Raw genomic sequence first — 20,439 nt, forward strand, 5'->3', positions numbered from 1 at the left:
AACCAAAGGATTACAAGGTAATTTGATCCGCTGCTCCACTCCTGTCGTCTGTCATGGTCGTTTGAACTGTTTCATGTTGTCTCTGTTTGACACTGATGTTCCACTAAGGTTTGCCCCGTCGTAGTCAAAGATTCAGTTTTTTTAATTATCTTGAAATGTTTCCTCGGTACTTTCCTGCTTCGCACGTTAACATGTTTGATCAGCTGAATCCCGAAGCCCCAGATCGTGTTGACAACAGATCTTAATTCAACATTAAACCTGGAGACGACAGGACTGAACTACAACAACAACAAAAAACACAAAATGAAACTGAAACTGAAGGTAAAATAAAGAAACATTTGCATTGAGTTCAAATCTGGTCAAAGAGAAAGAGCACTGTTATTTAGTCACGTTTAAAAAAAAAAAAAGTTAAATTCAGCGGTTTTGCACAGATTGGTCTGAATTCAAACTTGACTTTGTGGTATTTCTGACTTTTCATTTTTTCTGGACTGAACGTGTCTTTTTGGAGTAAAATGAGTCTGACAGGCCCGTTTTTTTTCCTGTGGAGTCAGCGAATGTGTGTGAATGATGGAATAGATCAAACCCACTGAGGAGCCTCTCAGACGATTCCTCTGCTCAGCTTTTGTCCATAAACAAGTTTTGATTTAACGTTTCGGCTCAAAAAGATCTTTTCTAAAGGTTTTCAAATCGGGAGAAGTCTCTCTCTCACACACACACACACACACACACACACACACACACACACACACACACACACACACACACACACACACACACACACACACACACACACACACACACACACACACACACACACACACACACACACACACACACACACACACACACACACAGGTATTAAAGGAGTCATATTATTCAGCTTTTCAACACTTTCACATGATCTCGTTGGTCCAAAAACGTTATATTCAAAGTTTATTGCTCCAAATCCAGCTTCTCCTTGATTTCCCTCCATTTGAATATTGGATCATAGCAGCTACATTCAGAATCTGCTGTGTCTGTGTGAGCTGGACTGGCTCCGCCCACACATGCCCGTCTTGGGAAGAGGAGGAAGTACTTCCTCTCGTGGTGCCATGTGCCAGAGCAAAGCTGCCTAATTGTGGGAGGAGTCAAAGGGAGGGCCTACCTTGATTGTGATTGGCTAAACCCCCGATGACACTATATAGGGTTTGATTTCTGATTGGCTGGTTGGAGCAACACACTTTAAAACCTGAAACAAGCCAGGGAGAGAGAGGACAGACTGTCTTCACTTCTGGGACGTCAGTCCAGATATGGGGACGATTATTACTGTTGGAAAACCTTTAGGAAGTTAGTTTGCATAACGTGACCCGTCTAAAGGAAAAATGACCCTCGACTTCAGTTTGAACTTGTTTTCAGCAAAGAGCAGAAATTCAAACAAACACAGTGACAAAATAAAAAACGGCTTTAGTGAGTCGGGACAACAACTATTCTGGATGTTTATTTGTTGATATTTCTGACATTTAGATTAAGCACTTCAGATTTTCTTCCTCTGCCACATGAGCAGACGATCCTACCAGTGACAGAGTGAAAAAACCCCAAAGAAATAAAAAACAAAACAAAAAAACAACCCCAGAATGATTTTTATGGCTAAAAAAACAACAACAAACCAGATCAGTCAAAATTAGAGGAATTCACCTGGACACATTGGGAAATGGGGGGGAAAAATACATGACAGTGGCTTTGCTTTCTCAGAGGAAACTGCTCCCTGTGTTTACGCTGAGCTGGACGAGTCTGCCCCCTGCTGGTCGGAGCAGGAACAACAAGAAGGAGAATCTCCAAAGAATTAAGTTCAACAAAACGCTACTAAATCAGCCAAACTCTCCCCGTGGAGAGTTTGGATCAGACACCAGCAGATGTGCTGAGTGTTACTGGCGGTGTGCGGAGTGAGCGCTCCTCCACCCGCTTCCTTTACAGCCCGGGATGCCTCGCTTTGTGTCTGGATGCATTATTCACACACTCAAACCAAAAAGAAATAAAATAAAAAAACAACGCCTCCTCCCCCACCCACAAAAAAAACAGCAGATGATCAAAGAAATGCCCCGGTATACAAGCTTCAGCATGACACGGAGAGAACAGCGTGACGGGGTAACAAAGGTGGGACGTCACTCAGACTGACAGCGTCTCACCCGGTAAACAGATCCAACTTAAAATGGTTAGAACGCTTTTCTTCCTCTGTACAGCACACAGGAGTCGCTGTGTGGGAAACATCTACTGATGTGTGTGTGTGTGTGTGTGTGTGTGTGTGTGTGGTCCGATGGAGAGGCTCCTCATCAAGGCACTGACAGCCTGAGCTCAGCTCCGCCCCCCCCCACTCCGCCCCCCCCGGTAACCCCTCCCCCTTGTTGACTTCACAAACGCACGAGAAAATATCAAGTGGTGTCTCCACAAACACACACACACAAAAAAAAAAAAAAACACAACAGGAGAAAACACACTTTGGACACGAAGTACATGTATTCACATATATATTACACTACAGCTTCTAAAACGTACATCTCATCTCTTCCGGTGACGTCTCTGGTTTCACCGTTTTGACAATTTTCAAGCAACGGTCGCGCCGAGTCGTCGTTTCCAATCACCTGAAAGCAACGGGAGAGGAAACTGAATAGGAACCTGAACGCCCCCCGGCAGACACAACCGGGCCAGGAGTCACCGTCCGCTCTTCTGGAGAGACTCTCCAGGTGGACGATAGAGCTGCACGACATGTTTGTTCATCCTCACGTCGCAGGGCGTTTAAGGCAAACTGAGGAAACTTCTTTTGTTTTTTTTATTATTAAACACACTCGCAGAGAGAGAGAGAGAGAGAGAGAGAGAGAGAGAGAGAGAGAGAGAGAGAGCTGATCGATGAGTGAATCCTCCTCCTCCTCCTCTTCCTCTTCCTCCTCCTCTTCCTCCTCCTCCTCCTCTCCACGCAGCAAATCAAAGCTTCGTCAATATTTCAACATTTTAAAACATCCAATCATTCTTTAAAAAAAAGATCCGTTCTCTACAAAGTGGGAAAGACAGACAGAAATGAAGACATCGTGCAGCTCTACCTGCTCTTTCAGCACCAAACAACCCGAACATCTTTAGTGTTTGTCTGAACGTCCTGCCGCACGCTCCGGCGCCGGAGCCCCTGAACCCAACTTCAGCGTCGCTTCGACACCAGACGAGTCCTCAGAACCAAACCCGACCGGCTACGATCGGAGCGCCAATTCGCACTGGCCGTTGTTCCTCCACGCCAAACTTACACTGAACAGAAAGACTGTCTCGAAGTCCGGCAGGGCTGTCGGAGCAGGTGGAGGAAGAGGAAGAGGAAGAGGAGGAGGAGGAGGAAGAGGAGGAGGAGGAGAGAGAGGGGGGGGGAGTAGGGGGGAGGGTTGTCAGGGGTGGGAGCTGCCCTGGCTGTCCGGGTCCGTGCCCGATGAGCTGGTGTCTGAGTCCGAGTCGTCCTCGTCGTGCTCGTCCTCTGCCAGAGCCTTCTCACGTATCCTGCGGTGCGTGACGCCCAGCCGGGCCAGCAGGCCCTGGTAGTCGAAGCGGCCGCGCTTTTCCCCGAACGGGTCCTGTGGAGAGACGGCGGCGCGGCGAAGGGTTTCATTCGCTCGTCTGATACTCCCACGAGAACAACAAGGACAGTCGGGCCGTTGACGTTCAGCCGCCGGGAAAAAGAAGAAGAAGAAAGAGGCTTTTTCGGCAGGACTGTTCGTCCTCCGAGAGGAAGCTGTCGAGCTCGCAGGCCACGCCCCCTCCCCTCTGTGACGCGGCGTTTTAACTTTTCAACTGCACAGATTATTTCTCGCTTCAAATGTCTTCAGACACATTCCGCTGAACCGTCTCAGTCTAAAAGAGAAAGTTTGCGTTCGTCCGGTTTTAACCGAAGGAGCTGAACAGTTTTTTAGCAATGCGTTCAGGTGCATCAGGTAAATCCGCCTTTCGACATGCTAAGGAGCTGCAGGGCTCATACAGCAGCGAGGCTACAAGCTAAATATGACGGATAGTCATTAGCGAGCTGGAACGTGCATGCGGCCATCAACCAAATAGAATTCATGAAGACGTGTTGAACCTTTAAAATGAGGCAACGCAGCTCAAGTAATAGATTAAAGTAACAATTTATCTAATTTTTTACCTTTTTTTTGTTTGTTTGCTAAATCATGTTTAAGTGATTTCACTGGATTCAGATTGTTAGCTGTTTGAGTCTGAAGTGTTTGTTTTGATGTTTAAACTCGTTCGATTAGACCTTTGGAGCACGTTCAGACATTTCTGAGATTTTAGTTCATTCTGACCCTTTTACAAATCTGGGCTATTTTTCCTTTTCACATTTTGTCATGGTCTTAAGCTTCTGAGCTGCTTTTAGCTATTTTAGATTTTTTTTAAATTGATTCTTTTTAGTACTTTTGGCTGTTTGAAGAGTTTTGCACACTTTTTTAATACACATTTTATCGTCAGTTCCGTCACTGACAGTTGCTGCTTCAGGAGCGTTTTCTAGTGAAGCTGCTTTAGGTTCAGACTGCTGGGAGAACTTTACTGTACTGAGCTTCCTTCCCTTTCTCTGTACTTTACCACAGGAGCTCAGCTGGGAGTCTGATTGTGACTTATTTGGTTATTTTGTTCAGTTTTATCTGTTTGATAAGTTTGTCCTTTTTCATTATAATGGAGCTCATGATGTAATGAAACTTGTAATGAAAAATCTTTTCAAATCTGTAAACCTTGCAGTATGGAAGAGTATTAGGGCCACTGAAGAAGAAATTTTTTTTTATTTAAGATTAAGAAAAATAAAAAATCCTCATGCATTTGAGAAAAAAGCATCAAGGTCAATTATTTATTTATTTTTTTAAATAAAAACTGGAAAGGTCCATCTCCTCTGGTTCATCCACATGCCAGCGCATAAAGGACTTTGGCACAGATTCCAGGGTGCTTGTGAAATGTATTTTTACGAAACAAGGAACTTCTGTATAAAATCAGACGTTCAGACTCAGTAAGCCATGGAGTCAGAATGATGTGACTGAATGTGATTATTTCAGCATCCACGGGCAAATGATGAGGGATGGACCCGAGGGGATGGACCAGAGGGGATGGACGTCTCCAGTTTGCATAAAAAAATAAAAAAATAAATAAAACTCACATTGTATTTTGACTTTTTTTTTCCCCTCCATGGAAAAAAATAAATCTCGACATTGATTTTTGACTTTTTTCCCCCAAAGTGCACAAGAATTATTCTTTTTTTCCTGTAACCTTCAAGTTTTTGTTTGTTCAGTGGCCCCAACACTCTTCAGTACTGCAGCCAATAATGGAATAATTAGTGCTGTCAAAAATAACACGTTCATTTAATTAATTGATTTAAAGCGTTTAACATTTTTAACGTAATTAACACAGTTTTGTTTGCTTTTTTTTTTTTTTTTTTTAAACTCCCTTCCCAGTTCAGAAAATAAAAGTCATTAGCACACTTTTTTTAAAGTCGAATTTAACAACCACAGAATTCTGGAGCAAAACAGCAGGTTGCTGTGTGTGTGTGTGTGTGTGTGTGTGTGTGTGTGTGTGTGTGTGTGTGTGTGTGTGTGTGTGTGAATAACAGTATATTATTGCAACTTTGTTCATTTATTAAGTTTATTATTTAAGTTTATCTAGATATATCAAAATTCTAAAAGTGGTGGATCTGCATTCATAAGTCTGGGTTTTGTTAGTTGATATAAGAAAGATGTTTATTTATTTATTGTTAATCTCGGAGAGAAACATTTTTCACTCAAAGATAAAAGGATGTTATAAAACTAGTCTTTGAATTTAAATATAGTTTCTGTGAGTATATATTCCTTGGTTTTCCAATGAATAAATGGATATTTATTACAAGTTTCAGTCTTAAGTAAAAAGAATAATGCGATTAATCGCAATTAATTACGAAAAAATTGTGAGATTAATCTGTTACAAATTTTCTCATCGATTGACAGGACGAGAAATAATACTAAAAAATAAACTGCATTTCTTGTAAAGAAAGGCTTTATCTGCAGGTTTTGTGCAGTTTGCTTATGAAGTAGACGGGACAGTCGACACAATCCTTTGAGGAAAACCGCTAAACTCTGGTTGTAAATAATCTTTCACAATGCTATTAGTTACTTATTGTTCCAGGGAGTTTTTCTTCACTGTTCTCTCAGTTTGCTCCTGTCCAACTCCTTTTTCTTTAGATGGGTAACGGCGACTAAACAACACTGACCTGCATGTTCTGGCCCTGCATGTGCAGCCTCTCTTTGCAGACGCCCTCGTAGAAATCGTAGTATTCCAGGAAGGATTTCTCCATCACACTCCTGAACACACATTGAAACGTCAGCGTGAAGATCAAGAAAACGACGAGTTTAAAAAAGAAGAAAAAAGAAAAGGAAAAAAGCGAGGCCCGGTTTCGTCTCACCACAGAGCGTCAGGACAGGGAACTTTTCCCTCCAACATGTCGCACACGGCCACTCTCATGGTTTCATGGCGGATGCACTCGTTGTAGTTCTTGCTGTCCCCTGGGTGGCGCTCCTGAGAGACCGATCACAACACAACGGCCTTTATCTTCTCATCTCACAACACAGAAGATCTTTCAGAAGGAGTCTTGTCTCACGGGTCAAGGAGACAAATGTGACACTTCAATCAGTAAGTTCAACAGTTCGTCAGGTAGAATCTGCATCTCTTGCCTCTCATGAGTAGCAGATAAACGTTAGAACGCTAAAATGGGATAAGTCCAGACGAGGGTTGAGCGCGTCCCATAGTATCTAAAAATAGCAGCAGCAGCAGTTTCATTAGTCATTAAAAAATATACCTATGGCGGTGTAAAACACAGTAAAACGTCTAATGTCAGTGTCGTCCTGGCAACGATCGTTTAGTCATGTATGCATTAAAAATGTGGTTTTCTCAAATGTCCTTACAATGTGTGACGAAAACAGTCATAGTCCCAGTTAAAGTTGTTACCTTAAAAAGCTGTGTATAGTTCTACAATTCTGTTTATAGAGTTACAACTGTATTTTATAGTTTTAGAACTGTTTTAAGTAGTTCTACAACTCTGTTTATAGAGATACAACTGTATGTTTCTAGTTCTAGAACTCTATGTTTCTAGTTCTAGAACTCTATGTTTCTAGTTCTACAACTCTATGTTTCTAGTTCTACAACTCTATGTTTACATTTCGACAAATAGTGACTTTATATTGTATTGAGATAGGAATTTTGGGCCATATCGTGCAGTCTTAATCCAAACATAGAAAAACTAATTTACTTTTAAAGCTACAGTAGTACAGTGATGAAATGGTTATAAAGAAAAAAAGGTTAAATAGTTGTGAAATGTCATTAAAGAAATATAATTATTTCACTATCTAATTACTTATTTCATTGCCTAAATGTGCCAAAATTAAATAAATGCACCATTAAATAATTAATTAAACGTGTCAATTAAATAGAATAGGAATCAAACATATAAATGTCATTAAATTGAAATATAAATTATTTTTATGTAAAAAAACATATTTACTTATTCCACTACTTAATTATTTTATGGTCTAGTGTTGCACTGCTTCATGAATATTTAATGGTGGATTTATTTATTCAACACATTCAGTCCTCCATAGTAGAAAACACATTGCATTTGAAGGGAAAGCAGATTTTTGGTATTACAGACAGAGGGAGGGCAGACTTCTGGAACTCTGTCGGCTTTTAGCTCCGCCCACAACCTGCAGAACAAGGCGTGTTGATCGGCAAGAATCCCTCTGCTTTGCCGTCTGTTTAAATCAGGCTGAAGTCCAAATATCGACACCATCCCAGAGCGAAAAGCGCTGCTTTGTGCACCGAGAACGTAAAACACACATGGTCACCTGCTCAAACCCCGGCTCGTTGTGGTAGGGGTTCTCCGTCATCAGAGACTGGATGGAGATGAGGACCGAGGAGATGCTCTGAGCTGGACTCCAGGCGGGTCCGGTCCAGGTCCTGAACACACCCCGGGGGGTCAGCGTGAGAAAACATCGACAGTAACGCTGGCGGGAAACGTCTGCGTGGCCAACGCTGAACTCACCCCAGGATGCTGAGGCACACCTTGCCGTTGCGGTAGAAGTTTGGGTTGAAGCGCACGGTGTTGTGTCCCGTCGTGATGAGCTTGACCCGCGGGGGGTGGATGGGGTAGTCGGGGGGGCAGCGGAACAGGAAGAGGAAGAAGCCGCCCTCGTATGGCGTGTCAAACGGCCCCGTGATCAGGGCGTGGATCTGAGGAAAACAAGTGTGGCCATGGCGAAGGTATGCCGTTTTAGTCTTTCTACATGTCCAACTACCATAGTCACAAAATAACTGGCAATGGTGAGCAAGTCATTTTGTGATTTGATAGTTTAAGATTCATCAGTTCAGTGTTTTACCTTCAGGTAATACTTTTATATAAGGAATGCTGCGCAGTATCTGCATTGCTATAAGGTGGACTGTTATCAAGGTCCTGCTGATTGACATCAACTCTGTGCAGCAGGTTAAATATCTGCCCCTGATTATAGTCCTGTCGTTTGCTCAATGAGGACGTGTTCACATTCCCCCGTTTGATCCGGACCAGAGTCTCTTTGGGTGAGAAAACGTTTCATTTGGGCAACAAGAACAACCCGCGAACTCTGAACTGGCGCTAACGAGAGATCTCCGGTTCCCTTGAAAACGTGGTTCTCGGTTCGTTTACTAACGTGATGTAGAGCGCAATGCATTCTGGGTAGTAAACAAACAAAGCGTGAGAATCAGAAGAATAAGTTAGAAAATATCTCATGGCCAGACGTAAAGTAGTGAGGAAGTAAAGAAGACTCTCACTGAGATCTGGTCTGAAGACTATACTGCATATCGTGTTTGTTTGTGGCTACCCATTAGCCATGTGCTAACTAGCCTAGCCTCCGCGGGTAAAAGCGGCGGGACTTCCGGTTTCATTCCGGTCCAATCAATGAGCCATGTTTCTTCTTTACTTCCTCTCTGGTCAGTGTTTGTTTTAACCCCCCGGTGAAGTTTCCCTGTCTTGTATTTGGAGCACCACGGTTTATACTGATGTTATACTCACTGACACGGCTAAATTAGAGTTCGGAAAAACAAAGAGTGAGTTTGAACCTTGGTCATGTCCTGAGGGTCGGGGACGACAAACATCCCTGGAGGAGGCTCCTTGTAGATGGACATGATGTCTCTGAAGGGAAGAAGAAAACAAACAACAACGTCACTTCACACGTCAACCAGGTTTACTGGAGGTTCAGGTTCAGATTAGTTGATAAACTGGTCAGTGACCAGCGCTAACCAGGAGCAGCCAGCGGCTTAAAACCTAGTGTCTGATTAGTAGTTTAATATGCACATGTGGTCAATGGATTACACTTCAGTCTACATACTTTATACTACAAACAATGATGAGGCACTTCTTTTATACTTGATGGGAAACTTTCAGTTTCACTTCAGAGACATGAGAGAAAAAACAAAGCTGTGGAGTAGAGTATTGGTAGTAAAGTACTGGTAGTAGAGTATTAGTAGTAAAGTACTGGTAGTAGAGTATTGGCAGTAAAGTATTAGTACTAAAGTATTGGTAGTGTAGTAGAGTACATTTTTTGTAGTAAAGTTCATGTAGGAAGGTATTGGTAGTAAAGTACTAGAAGTAGAGTACAGTGTTGGTAGTAAAGTACTAGCAGTAAGGTGTTGGTAATAAAGTACTAGTGGTAGAGTAAAGTGTTGGTAGTAAAGTACTAATAGTAGAGTACAGTGTTGGTAGTAAAGTACTAATAGTAGAGTACAGTGTTGGTAGTAAAGTACTAGCATTAAAGTGTTGGTAGTATAGTACTACTAGTAAAGTGTTGGTAGTAAAGTACTAGCACTGCAGTGTTGGTAGTATAGTACTACTAGTTAAGTGTTGGTAGTAAAGTATTAGTGGTAGAGTATAGTGTTGTGGGTGGAGGTGTGTGGTACCTCTTGATCCTCAGGATACACTGCTGGGAAGCTTTCTCGTTGTCCCAGTCGGTGCTCAGAGTCGGATCCCAGGAAGTGGCGTGGATCTGGGACAGGAGGCCCGCTCCTGCGACCCCGGCCACCCCGAGCCCCACACCGGGGAGAGCCGAGGAGGTGTGTACGGTGGGAGAAACGGCCACGACCGGGGGAGAAGATCCGGGGGCAAACGTGTTCCCAAAGCCCAACGGGGAGGCGGTGACCGCGGACAGGGGAGCGACCACGGAGGTGAGGCCACTCTGCGCGGCCGCGGCGAGCGGTGGGGAGGCCGGGTTGGAGCCGGAGTGAGCCCCGCTGGCCGCGGAGTGTCCCCCCGGCAGGGAGCTGGACAGAGGCGGTAGCAGCGGACCTCCGCCGCCTGGTGCGGTGACGGTGGGCTCCTCCGCGAAGCTGTCCGCCATGTCTCGGTCAGGAGTTCCCCCGCTGGGGCAGAAGACCGGGTGGGAGCCGCGGGGCGTGAGCGGCACGGAGCGTGCGGGGAAACGGCCTCAGAGACCAGGAGAGGCCGCGGAGCGAGCCACTACTTCCCGCGACATGGTGGCTAAAGAGTCGTTAGCTTCTCCCAGGGCCTCCGCTGGATATCCAACCCGCAGCACCGTGACAGCGGTCACTTGGACGCGGCTTAACGACGAGCGGACCGTCCGGCTGTTATCGCTTCATTAGAAACACGATGAAAGCGAATCTCAATTTAAATCAACAAACACCAGAAGTTCACAATCTGCTCTTCTTCTTTTCCTTCTTCTGCTGCTTCTTCTTCTACAGTCAAAACACGAACTTCAGCGCGCATCACCGCCTCCTGGCGGAGGATCTGTGAACAGCGCCATTCCTTCAGGAGGCCGCCTGCAGCTTCATAGAGAAATCATTATTTTTATGTTTTTTACATTTTCCACAGAAGGAAATCTTTAAGATTTTTTATCTCGCTGCTCAGGGTGACAAATGTGGCATTAACTGAACAAGTTAAATAACGGAAATCTGTGTCACTGCAGCTGATAAATGCTGACTTTCCAACTGCACCGCCTGGAAATCCAACTATTGATAAATCTAAATGAAAAACAAAAAATGCGTAAAAGTGCCAAAGAAAAAGTTTAAGAAGTTCCTCCAGTAATTCTAATTATGTTATGCTCATTTTATTAGCCTGGAGCAATGGTTGTAAACTAAAGATTTAATTATATTAGGATGGAAATCCAGTAAATCTAACTACTGTGCAACTTCTCCCAATAAGTTCAGCGGGATCAGAGACGTATTAAGGAGCAGTATTGTGTGTGTATACATACACTGTTGCTCTGAATTCTACTGAAAATTCCACAGAAATCTGCAAACAAATTCTAAACATATGTACATTTTTTGTTGTTGCACTTTTTGTCTAATGGAGCCTGAATTCTGTTTGGACTCATGAGAAAACAGTGTGAAACTCCTTCAAACTCATTGTAGGATACAGTTTATTAAAAAAAAAACTAAAAAAATCTCAGCAGCTGTCTTTACTTTTAGTGTGATTCTACTTTTTTTTAGACTTCCTGGAGGACCTCCTGTGAAACTGAGCAGTCAGATATCAAGTCCGTTACAAAACCAACTCGAAATCTTCCCGCTTACCCTTTGGGATATTCCCAGTTTTGACAGAAAGATTTCTTTCCTCCACCTCAAGTAAAACTTTTCCTGCTTCCTCACGGAAGCACCACAACATTTCTGTCATTCAAGTGCCGCTCTTTCTTTCTGCGTTGAAGACAAATCCACACATTTTCTCGCGCTCATCCTGTCCTTTTTCTTCTAGCTCTTCATAGATTTTCCCCGGCGGCAGATTCCAGCTCATCCTAGAGGTTTTCAATCGGATTGACTAGTTTTGTTTCAGCCGTCCACAAAACATTTAGGATTAGAGCTTGTCAGGTACTCCTTGGCAAAAATCAGTCGTTCTTCGTCATATCTCTCCTTCGGTGACGGTATCTTCCCCGACCTCGACCTAAAAAGCCGTTTAAACTTCAACTTTACATAATTGATGGATCTTCTGTCGGTTCCAGGCAGCGACTTTGTCTTGGTCCGCTTTCACGTTATACCTAAACTAACATTTTATTCATCACCGAGTCATTTTCAACATGACGTTTTTATCAAAAGGATTTACAAAAAGGCACAATAACTAAAATGGGAAAAAAGACCTGAAATGACAAGACTTTTTAAAGAAAAGCTTTAGGGGTACAACATTTAAAATATCTTTCCTTCCTGTGGCCGTAAGACTCTGGAACGCCTCCTTGTAAATAACGTTAATCGTGTCTGTGCTTAGTCACCGTTTAGCTTTGTATGATATATAAACCGATTTATTTATCCCATTTGATTTAACATTTATTCTTAAAAGGAATTTCCCTCCAGGATTAAAGTTTCTATTCTAAAATAACAAAATTGTCTGAAAAATGCTGGAAAAGAGTGAGACTTACTAAAATCAGACAAAAACAGCTGAAAATAAAATGTTTACCATCCTGATCTGCAATTAAAAAAATAAATGCATGAACTTTTTTTATGCATTTCAAAATGAGCGTCTCCTGAAAGCTTCATGAGCCTCATTTTAAAGGTTAAATGTGTTATATTGGCTGCAGGTAAACAAATTTAAATAAAAGTAATAAATCACACAAATGGCTTTTTAATTCACTGAAGTCTTAATCTACTGGCTGATTCACTTCACAGGGACACAAGCTTCAGCAGGTGAGTCGACTTGTTTCCCCAACAAAGGGAGACGAGATCAGCAACACAACAAGCCCCGAGGTTTAATCGGGTCCAAACTTAAACTGTTTATTTGTGAGAATATTGAATATCTGGCTGAGAAAACGTCAAGTAAAGCATCATACTCACACAGTACAAACTTCCTGTAACAAATTAAAGAGGGAGGCAGGTTATCTTAGTTATTCCAACCATTTATTCTGGACAGATCATTTCAACCGAAGTGAGGTCTTACATAAACAAAGTGTAGGAACACAAAATGTAGAATTGGAGGTGTTGTCGCCCTCGTGTAAATATTGTTTTATCCTTTAATATTTGTTTCTGTTGACTGGAATGGCCTCTCAGCTCGTTCAGAGTTCCCATTCTGGACCCCCCCACCTCGTGGTGGCCGGGAGGGAGGGGGCGAGGAGAGAGAGAGAGAGAGAAAGAGAGGGAGCAGGTGGAAGTGGAGGCAGGAGGCAGGTTTACATGGCGAACAGGATGAGGAACGCCACCATCAGACAGAACAGACCCATGGCCTCGGACAGGGCGAAGCCCAGGATGGCGTAGGAGAAGAGCTGCTGCTTCAGGGAGGGGTTCCTGTGGAGGACCACACCAGCGTTAGTCACACAGAGAGAGAGAGAGAGGATGATCTAGAGCCACACCAGCTTTACGCCTCGCGTCCTCACAACTCTAAGATTGACTCTTCCTGTCGTATTGAAAGTGGCCGCTCTGTACAGGGAGCAACTCCTCACATCAACTCTCCCACAGCAGAGCTCCGTTTCATCCACTATTACAAAATGAGCTCAGCCACATGAGGAATGGCCGGTCGTTCAAATCTAATAAACATAATTCACTTTACAAGGTCTCCTGTGCTGAATGAGGCCGTAACGGTACAGGAAGCGTTTCAGGGTCCAAACAAAGAGTTTCTGTTTACAGAGGAGACGTGATTCAAGCAACATTTGCTCGGAGTGAAACTTCTGTTAACAGTTTAATCCCTCGTTGTTTAACAGCAAAACTGAAACGCTCCCAGACCGGAGCTTCAGACGCTCCCCCCCCCCCCCTTCAGCTGAGATCTGTCGACTCCTCGTATGAAGCCGTTAAAACATTTTTATTCAACTCTGCACGTTTTTCTTGCTTCTATATTTTCAATGATCTTCTGGTTTTAGTGCTGAAAAGCACCTTGTGACTGAAGTGTTATACAAATAAAGTTCTATTGTATGAAGCGGGTGCTTCTTCATACTTTTGTCTTTCAACTCCACTTCTTATGACGGCCTTCGGTGATTGGGCGGAGCCACAATGATCGGACATCACCTTGCTGGGGGGGGGGGGGGGGGAAGTCTAGCCCCCCCGTATTGTAAAACCATATTGAACCATGCTGGGCGAACCAACGGAACCGCTGCATCCAGAGTGTTTAACCTTTTGGTGGGCAGGTTTATGTTTGACGCCTCGGCTCTACATCATCCAATCGCTCAGACGTGTTTAAGCCATTTGGAGCAACCGCAGCTTTAAACCGACCAGCCGTTGGATTGAGAGAAGATCTGCTCGGCCGGCTGAACCACGACGTCACATCTCTGCAGCATCGTTACTTAAAATTAAATGTAATCTCATAGAAATACCTCCCACATTTTGTGCGACCTAACAAACTCCAGTGTCTGACGACATTGTAAAACCTTGAAAATTCTTAGGCCCTAATAACGGGTATGTGAAGACCGCGGCTGATAATTTCTCCCCCATTTGCACAGCGACGCGTCTCACCCGGAAAATATGCATTTCGATAGGATAGCGTCGCATAATTCCTCGGGATTCCCTCGAACTACGTAGTCGGCAAACTCCTCATCCTCCGCAATTTGTCACTTCCGTCAACATTCAGATCGTCTCCGGAACGTGTTTAAAAACAACGGATTAAGTGACGCTTTTGAAAAGTAAAGCAACGTATTTTTGATTATTTTGACTTTCTGATCCTGAAGTTTCATAAGTTTCTATGGTTCAGAAAAAAAGTTGACAGAGGAGGAGAAATAAGTGACTGGATTTGATATTGACCAATATAATAAAAATAAACACGACACATTTACCAGGTTATTAAAAAACCACCATGTATATGGATAAAAAGGGACTAATACAATAAATATGGTGTGGTAGTATGTAGTAGAGTGTGGCACCTCCAATCTTGATACTATCACATTTATTTTAGACCAAGAATAAAGTTAAAATATATAATAATATTCCTTCAGATTGACGAGTATAAAGAGACACACCTTCCCTGAAACTTTCATTGAAGTATATTGATTATTAAAGACCAAGTGTTTTTATGTAAAAAGTTAGTCGTCAGTCAGAAATGTGTACTAAATACCTTTAAAAACAATTGCACTAATTCATAAACTTCGTTTGCCTATAAAATCCTCATTTGTTAAGACATCTGAATGTTTTGGTGTCATTTTGTTTTTTCCTGCTCTTCCCAGTGGGACCAGTCACATTCTATTGGTTGACTTTTTAATTTTTCTTCACATACCTACGAATAAGACTTTAAAAGAATTGGTTATTTACAACTTTACATTTCGTAGCCCCACTGATCATTCAGACGGTCTCAGGTGGAGGTCTCAGGAAGCTGCTGTCATTCAGGCAACGCGGCTTCAGAAACCTGTGATCGTTTCCTTTGTTCTAAAGAACCACCTGCCATTACAAAACTCTTCCCTCGTGTTTTAGTAAATACTTAAAAACCCCCGTCTCCTCCTTCAGGCGGTCCATCCAGGTGGTGGTTACCTGGCGTAGCCGATGATGAGGCTGCCGAACACTGTGCCGATTCCAGCTCCTGAGCCGGCCACGCCCACTGTGGCAGCACCGGCACCGATGAACTTGGCGGCGGTGTCGACGTCCCGGGAGACTGCGCTGGTCTGGAAGGAGCGAGTCAGGACTGCAGACTGGCTGACCGGCAACAGAGCCTGAAGACAAGGATCAGGGCAAAATCACACCCCTGCTCATCCAGGTCAAACAGCATGAAGATGAGAACGACTCCGGCTGCAGGCGGTCCAGACCAACTCTGAGTGGTATTTTATTTCTCCACAGTAGAAAAGACGAGTCACAAGAACCCTGGATCACAGAACTAAAAGTATCTGCGCCAACTGGAGACAAAACATTCCACGTGTGCAGTTTTCTCTTGTGTTCAGTCGCATCGGAAAACCTGCAGGTTTATTGGAGGTCATTTTCCTTCTCAATGAAGCAAACGTGCAAGAAAATCAAACATCTGCCAATTAGATGTGACGAAGTTACTAATTCAAGTTTAACCTTGAAATTCATATCCAAGTTACCAGGACGTTCTCTAAACTAAGTGAAGCTGATGTTTCAGAGAAGCAGCAGCGCAGCAGGGAGAACAAAACGGAGAAAAGGTCAGAACGTGATCAGTTAAGCAAAAGGGAATTATCCTTCTGTAACTGTACTTGTTCCATGCTTCAGCGCCGGAACCCCAAAATGGCGAAATCCGGCTTTACGTAGCAGGGAACTGAAGCGCAGGACAAAGCTTCGTTCTGAGCACGTTGATGTTTTTAACTTTACTTCACTGCAAACAAACACACACATTTAATGAGTCAAGCTCAAACACACTCGTATGAAACAGCCAATGTTTCTTATTATGCCCCAGTCATGTTTTATCAATACCTTCTGAAAGTAAGGTGGAATTGTTGTTTCTATTTTAAAGGTGATGGGGACCTTTTGTCCTTCTAAAGACTATGCCAATAAATAAGTTTAAGAGGGATTCAATTGGTTACTCATTTAACTGACCTTTACCATCGTCTGTCATGTATTAGTTAAATTAAGGCAAAATAGTTCAATGAAATTGTTTTAATTGAAATACTCTTAATCACCACAATACTCGATTACTAAAATAATAGCTGGAGGTGTAAAGATTTTAATTTGAAAGTAGTGAATTCAGAGGGAATACTCGCTGGGGAAACAGTCAAGTGAGCTGAACACTGTTCATTAGCTGGATGAAGCCTGAAGGAGTCTGGGAAATATCTAAACACTTCCTGACTCAATACATGGAGGTTTTTTTATTTTTTTATAGTAAACCTGTTCAACATCTTTTTAAAAGAACTAACAGGACAAACAAGCAGAGTGTTTGCAAATGTCACTTACTGAACTTCATAAAACTTTTGACTGAATTTCTACTTTGCTTTATATTTTATCAATATTGAAAATGAACAAACCGTTGAGTTCTATTAAGTGCATAAAACTTGATTCCCCGAATATAACTTTGCGTCTGTGTCCTGACTTCCACTTGCTACTCGACGAGATCCGGGTTTTAAACAAAGTGAAGTTCAGACCGACAGAAGCAGAAACATTGTGTTGAAGGAGAGAGAGAGGGTCTGATGGATTCAGGAACGACTTTAAAAAGAAAACTCCTCCACACAGTTGTAGTGACATCACATTATTTAAAAAAAAAAGTAATGACATGCACTGACCTGCTGCTCCACTGTGGCTTCTGGTCTGTTGAAGAGGGAGACTGAGACCGGCCGGGCAAAGACCCTGGACCCCCCGCGCAGCTGGACACACAAAAGAAAAAAACTATGAGAACTGGACTCTGCACTTGTACAGTTTGAACTTTCTAAAAGCATCAAGTAACGTTAAAAGCAGTTGAAGTCAATGTGGGGACATTGCATCATAAACCAACACTGAACAGATCAGCTGGATAATCAAAGCTACACTTAAGACTGAATTTTAAAAAAGGTACGAAAGTCTGTAGCAATGTCACGATTTAAAAAACCCAAAACCAAACAATGAAAGGACCATAAAGACTCCGACAAACTTTGATTCCCGAGAGATGATGATCTGAATACAAACATATTTAAGCTCATGAGACACTTAGAGCCCAAAATCCATTAAGTCTACCAAAACATAATCTTTTCCTTTATTTTAAGATGAACATTGTGATAAATCTATATTTAAATGTATTTTGTTTAAAAAAAAAACCTGGACAATTAATTTCAATTTTACAAGATGTCAACAGTTCAAAAATATTTTGATGTGTAACTATCATGACCTCCATTGTTCCACCTTAATGTAGTTTCATTCAATGAATAAGCAATATTTGCTTCCCCTTTCAAATGGTTTGAAGCCCCGCCCCCTGCCACATTTCTCTTTAGCTTGATCCTGCAGCCTGCGTGTTTTCACCCCCACAGATTACATTTAATGCCATTCTCTGGTTAAGAGATCATATAAGTTCACTAATTTCATATCTAATCTGTCGGCTTGGTTCAAAGTGTTTTATCTGGAACTCTTAACACGGATTAGAAACGGCATTACAAAATTAAATCAATGTTTTTAAGTTGATGCATGTTACATGTTCCAGTTGACAGATCATGAATAACTCCTGAATATTAGGAAAAGGGAGACAATATTTGTAAAAACAATGAGATTCTGTCAAACTAATTATTAACTTCAAGGAGAGTTGGGCGGCAGGACATAAGAGCAATTTATCAATCTGCATGATAAAGTGTTTTTTTTCATCCATAACTTGAATAAAAGGCCCAAAGTTAACTGAAGCAATTGTCCTGATGAACAGAGTGCGAGACAGTATATGAACTTTGTCCTCCACACCACCTCTACGACAGGAGCCCAGCATGCTGCAGGATCAGCTGACGGGGAAATGCCCCCATCTGGGCAACTGCCACAAAGAGCAAGACACAGGCACGGCCATCAGTCACTACAGGACAGACAGCCGTCGTTATAAATAAAGACACTAAAAAAACTCATTCAGCCATGAGCATGCATGTTCACCTCCAAGGTACCGCACTAGCCCCCCACCCCCCCACCCCCCCCCCCCCCATTCAGAAGTTCAGATTTGCATCAAGAGAGGAATCACAGCTGACATACCACAGCGGGAGAAGTGACAAACTTGGCGCAGGCATACATGGCTGGAACCTGAAACAGAAGACACATTTTAAAGTCAACGATCTCGAAACACAAAGACTTTTAGGTGATCGAAGGGCACAATCAAGTCAAAGGTGAACGCCACCGACACACGGCAAGCATGTGCACAGATCATTTTAACAGTGTTGTAACTTCGTGACTACCAAATAACTTTATTTATATAGCACTTTTCAGAACACATGTTGCACAAAGTGTTTTACAGTTAAAAAAAAAAAAGGTAAATAAAAACCTTATGCAGTTAATAAATTAACAGCATTAATTTTTGCAATAGCAGTTTTAGTCCGTGATGCACAGCTACACTACAGAAATGTCTGTAGTTAATTGAAACTGTTGATTCACATGAAATGAACTGGTATTTCAGAGGAAAACGTGTCAACGCTTCTGGCCAGACACAGCTCTGGTCCTGCTGGGAGACTTCAGAGCTAATCCAATTGTAACGACTACCGGGAGGATGAGCTCCAGATAAACCGCTCAGAGTCCACACATGCTGGGGATGAATGGCTTTGCCTGCCCGGCTGGGAGACGCCATTAACGGAGTCCCGTAGGACACCTCTGCTCGCATGCAAGCAAGAGTTCCGTATTTTGTTATAAACCGACACGGATCCATCCCGTGTAGGGGGGGACGGAAGCTCCGTTACATCAGGTGGTCGTGTCCCCGCCTCGGACCCGGGTTTGAATGACCGTCCTCGCCCAGGACGGAAACCAATGGAGCGAAGCTAACATGCTAAGCTAACAAGGTCAAAAACGAGCCGCAGACGGTGCAAAGTTCCCGGGGGAGGAATACCGTGCACGGTGCGGCGTAAAAAAAACAAAGTGAAGGTGCATGTAGCGCCCGGTCGGGCGGTGGATGCAGGGCAGAGTTTGTAACCGCGGGGCCAATGGAGAGGCAGCCGGGCACTGCGAGCCGCGGAGGCCCGGCCTGTCAGACATCTTACCGCGGGGTGTCCGGGCAGCTCGGGCAGCCTGTGGCCGGCTGTGTGCCCCGCTGAGGCTGCGGCAGGACGACCGCCCTGCACAGGACCGAGGTTCTATCCCCGTGTCGCTGCTGCTTTGACGCTTTCCGTGAATCTAAAGAGGCTCCGGTCGGTTCTCAGTCTTCCTCAATCTCACACCATTGAATGGCCGACCGAGCCAGCTAGCGCTGAGACGTTAGCAATGGCAGCTCGCCGCCTCTAACTACTCGCTGCGGAGCGCCGAACGAGCGCGCTCCGTGCACGCGTTGAACAATGACATTCAAAGTAAGCATAAACCAGCTGAGCAACGTGAGAAAAGCAGATATTACCGGTTAGTTGGGGCTTTCGGAGGGTCTGCAGTTAGCTCACACACAGCGGCAGTCAGATGTAGGAGGGTAAGACCGTCACCTTGTCATTTATAAGAAGAGTGTCGACGTCCTAAACGCTGATTGGTTTGACAGAACCAGCCCGCGCTCATCATTGGCCCGTTGCCACGTAGTAGCCGCCTCTTTGGCCAATAGTATTCAGTTTTATGGGACTACGAGGTTCACGAGCTGTTTGTAATTGGCCGGAATGGTTTCGGGGGCTGAACCAAAGACTCTTCATTAATTTCATTGGACAGAGTTCCCGGGAACGACGAGTTAACGACAAGCGACCTTTCAAAGCGCGTCCAGTGTCCTCGGCAGCCATTGGTTAGAATACAGGAAGTCCTGCCTCAACAAGCTGACGTTATTGAGTTTTTATAACGTGTCACTTCCTTTTCTACAGTATGACACTTCTGTATGCCAAATAATTGTTCAAGAACTGCCTTTTCTAATAGATATTTATATTTGATTTACTTCACCTTACTTCACTGTGAACACCTTTTTAATATATTTATTTATTTAATTTTCCAATAATGCCTTTG

At 43.4% G+C, this 20,439-nt stretch overlaps 2 protein-coding genes across 4 annotated transcripts; both read right to left on the reverse strand.

The window, feature by feature from the left end:
* Positions 1–1,448: 1,448 nt before the first annotated feature.
* Positions 1,449–10,763, reverse strand: ube2z (ubiquitin-conjugating enzyme E2Z). Of its 3 annotated transcripts, none has more exons than XR_013936348.1 (8): positions 9,937–10,763; positions 9,100–9,172; positions 8,051–8,238; positions 7,854–7,965; positions 6,419–6,531; positions 6,227–6,317; positions 3,075–3,584; positions 2,472–2,618 (listed from the first exon to the last, which is right to left on the reverse strand). XR_013936348.1 is itself a non-coding variant. In XM_080488362.1 (7 exons), the coding sequence occupies exons 1-7, from the start codon at positions 10,371–10,373 to the stop codon at positions 3,402–3,404; spliced, it is 1,197 nt and encodes a 398-aa protein (XP_080344488.1). In that variant the 5' UTR covers positions 10,374–10,763; the 3' UTR covers positions 1,449–3,401. The 3 variants fall into 3 exon arrangements, 1 of the variants encoding a protein (XP_080344488.1); XR_013936349.1 differs by having other exon boundaries at positions 2,478–2,618; positions 3,270–3,584; XM_080488362.1 differs by having other exon boundaries at positions 1,449–3,584.
* A 1,820-nt stretch (positions 10,764–12,583) lies between these two features.
* atp5mc1 (ATP synthase membrane subunit c locus 1) lies at positions 12,584–20,107 on the reverse strand. Its single transcript, XM_080488363.1, has 5 exons — positions 19,862–20,107; positions 18,523–18,570; positions 17,112–17,192; positions 15,418–15,596; positions 12,584–13,254 (listed from the first exon to the last, which is right to left on the reverse strand). Exons 2-5 carry the CDS (start codon positions 18,559–18,561, stop codon positions 13,140–13,142), a joined length of 414 nt encoding a protein of 137 aa, XP_080344489.1. The 5' UTR covers positions 18,562–18,570; positions 19,862–20,107; the 3' UTR covers positions 12,584–13,139.
* Positions 20,108–20,439: the final 332 nt, after the last annotated feature.

Source organism: Lipophrys pholis (assembly GCF_963383615.2).
Source record: "Lipophrys pholis genome assembly, chromosome: 19".
Taxonomy (NCBI): domain Eukaryota; kingdom Metazoa; phylum Chordata; class Actinopteri; order Blenniiformes; family Blenniidae; genus Lipophrys; species Lipophrys pholis.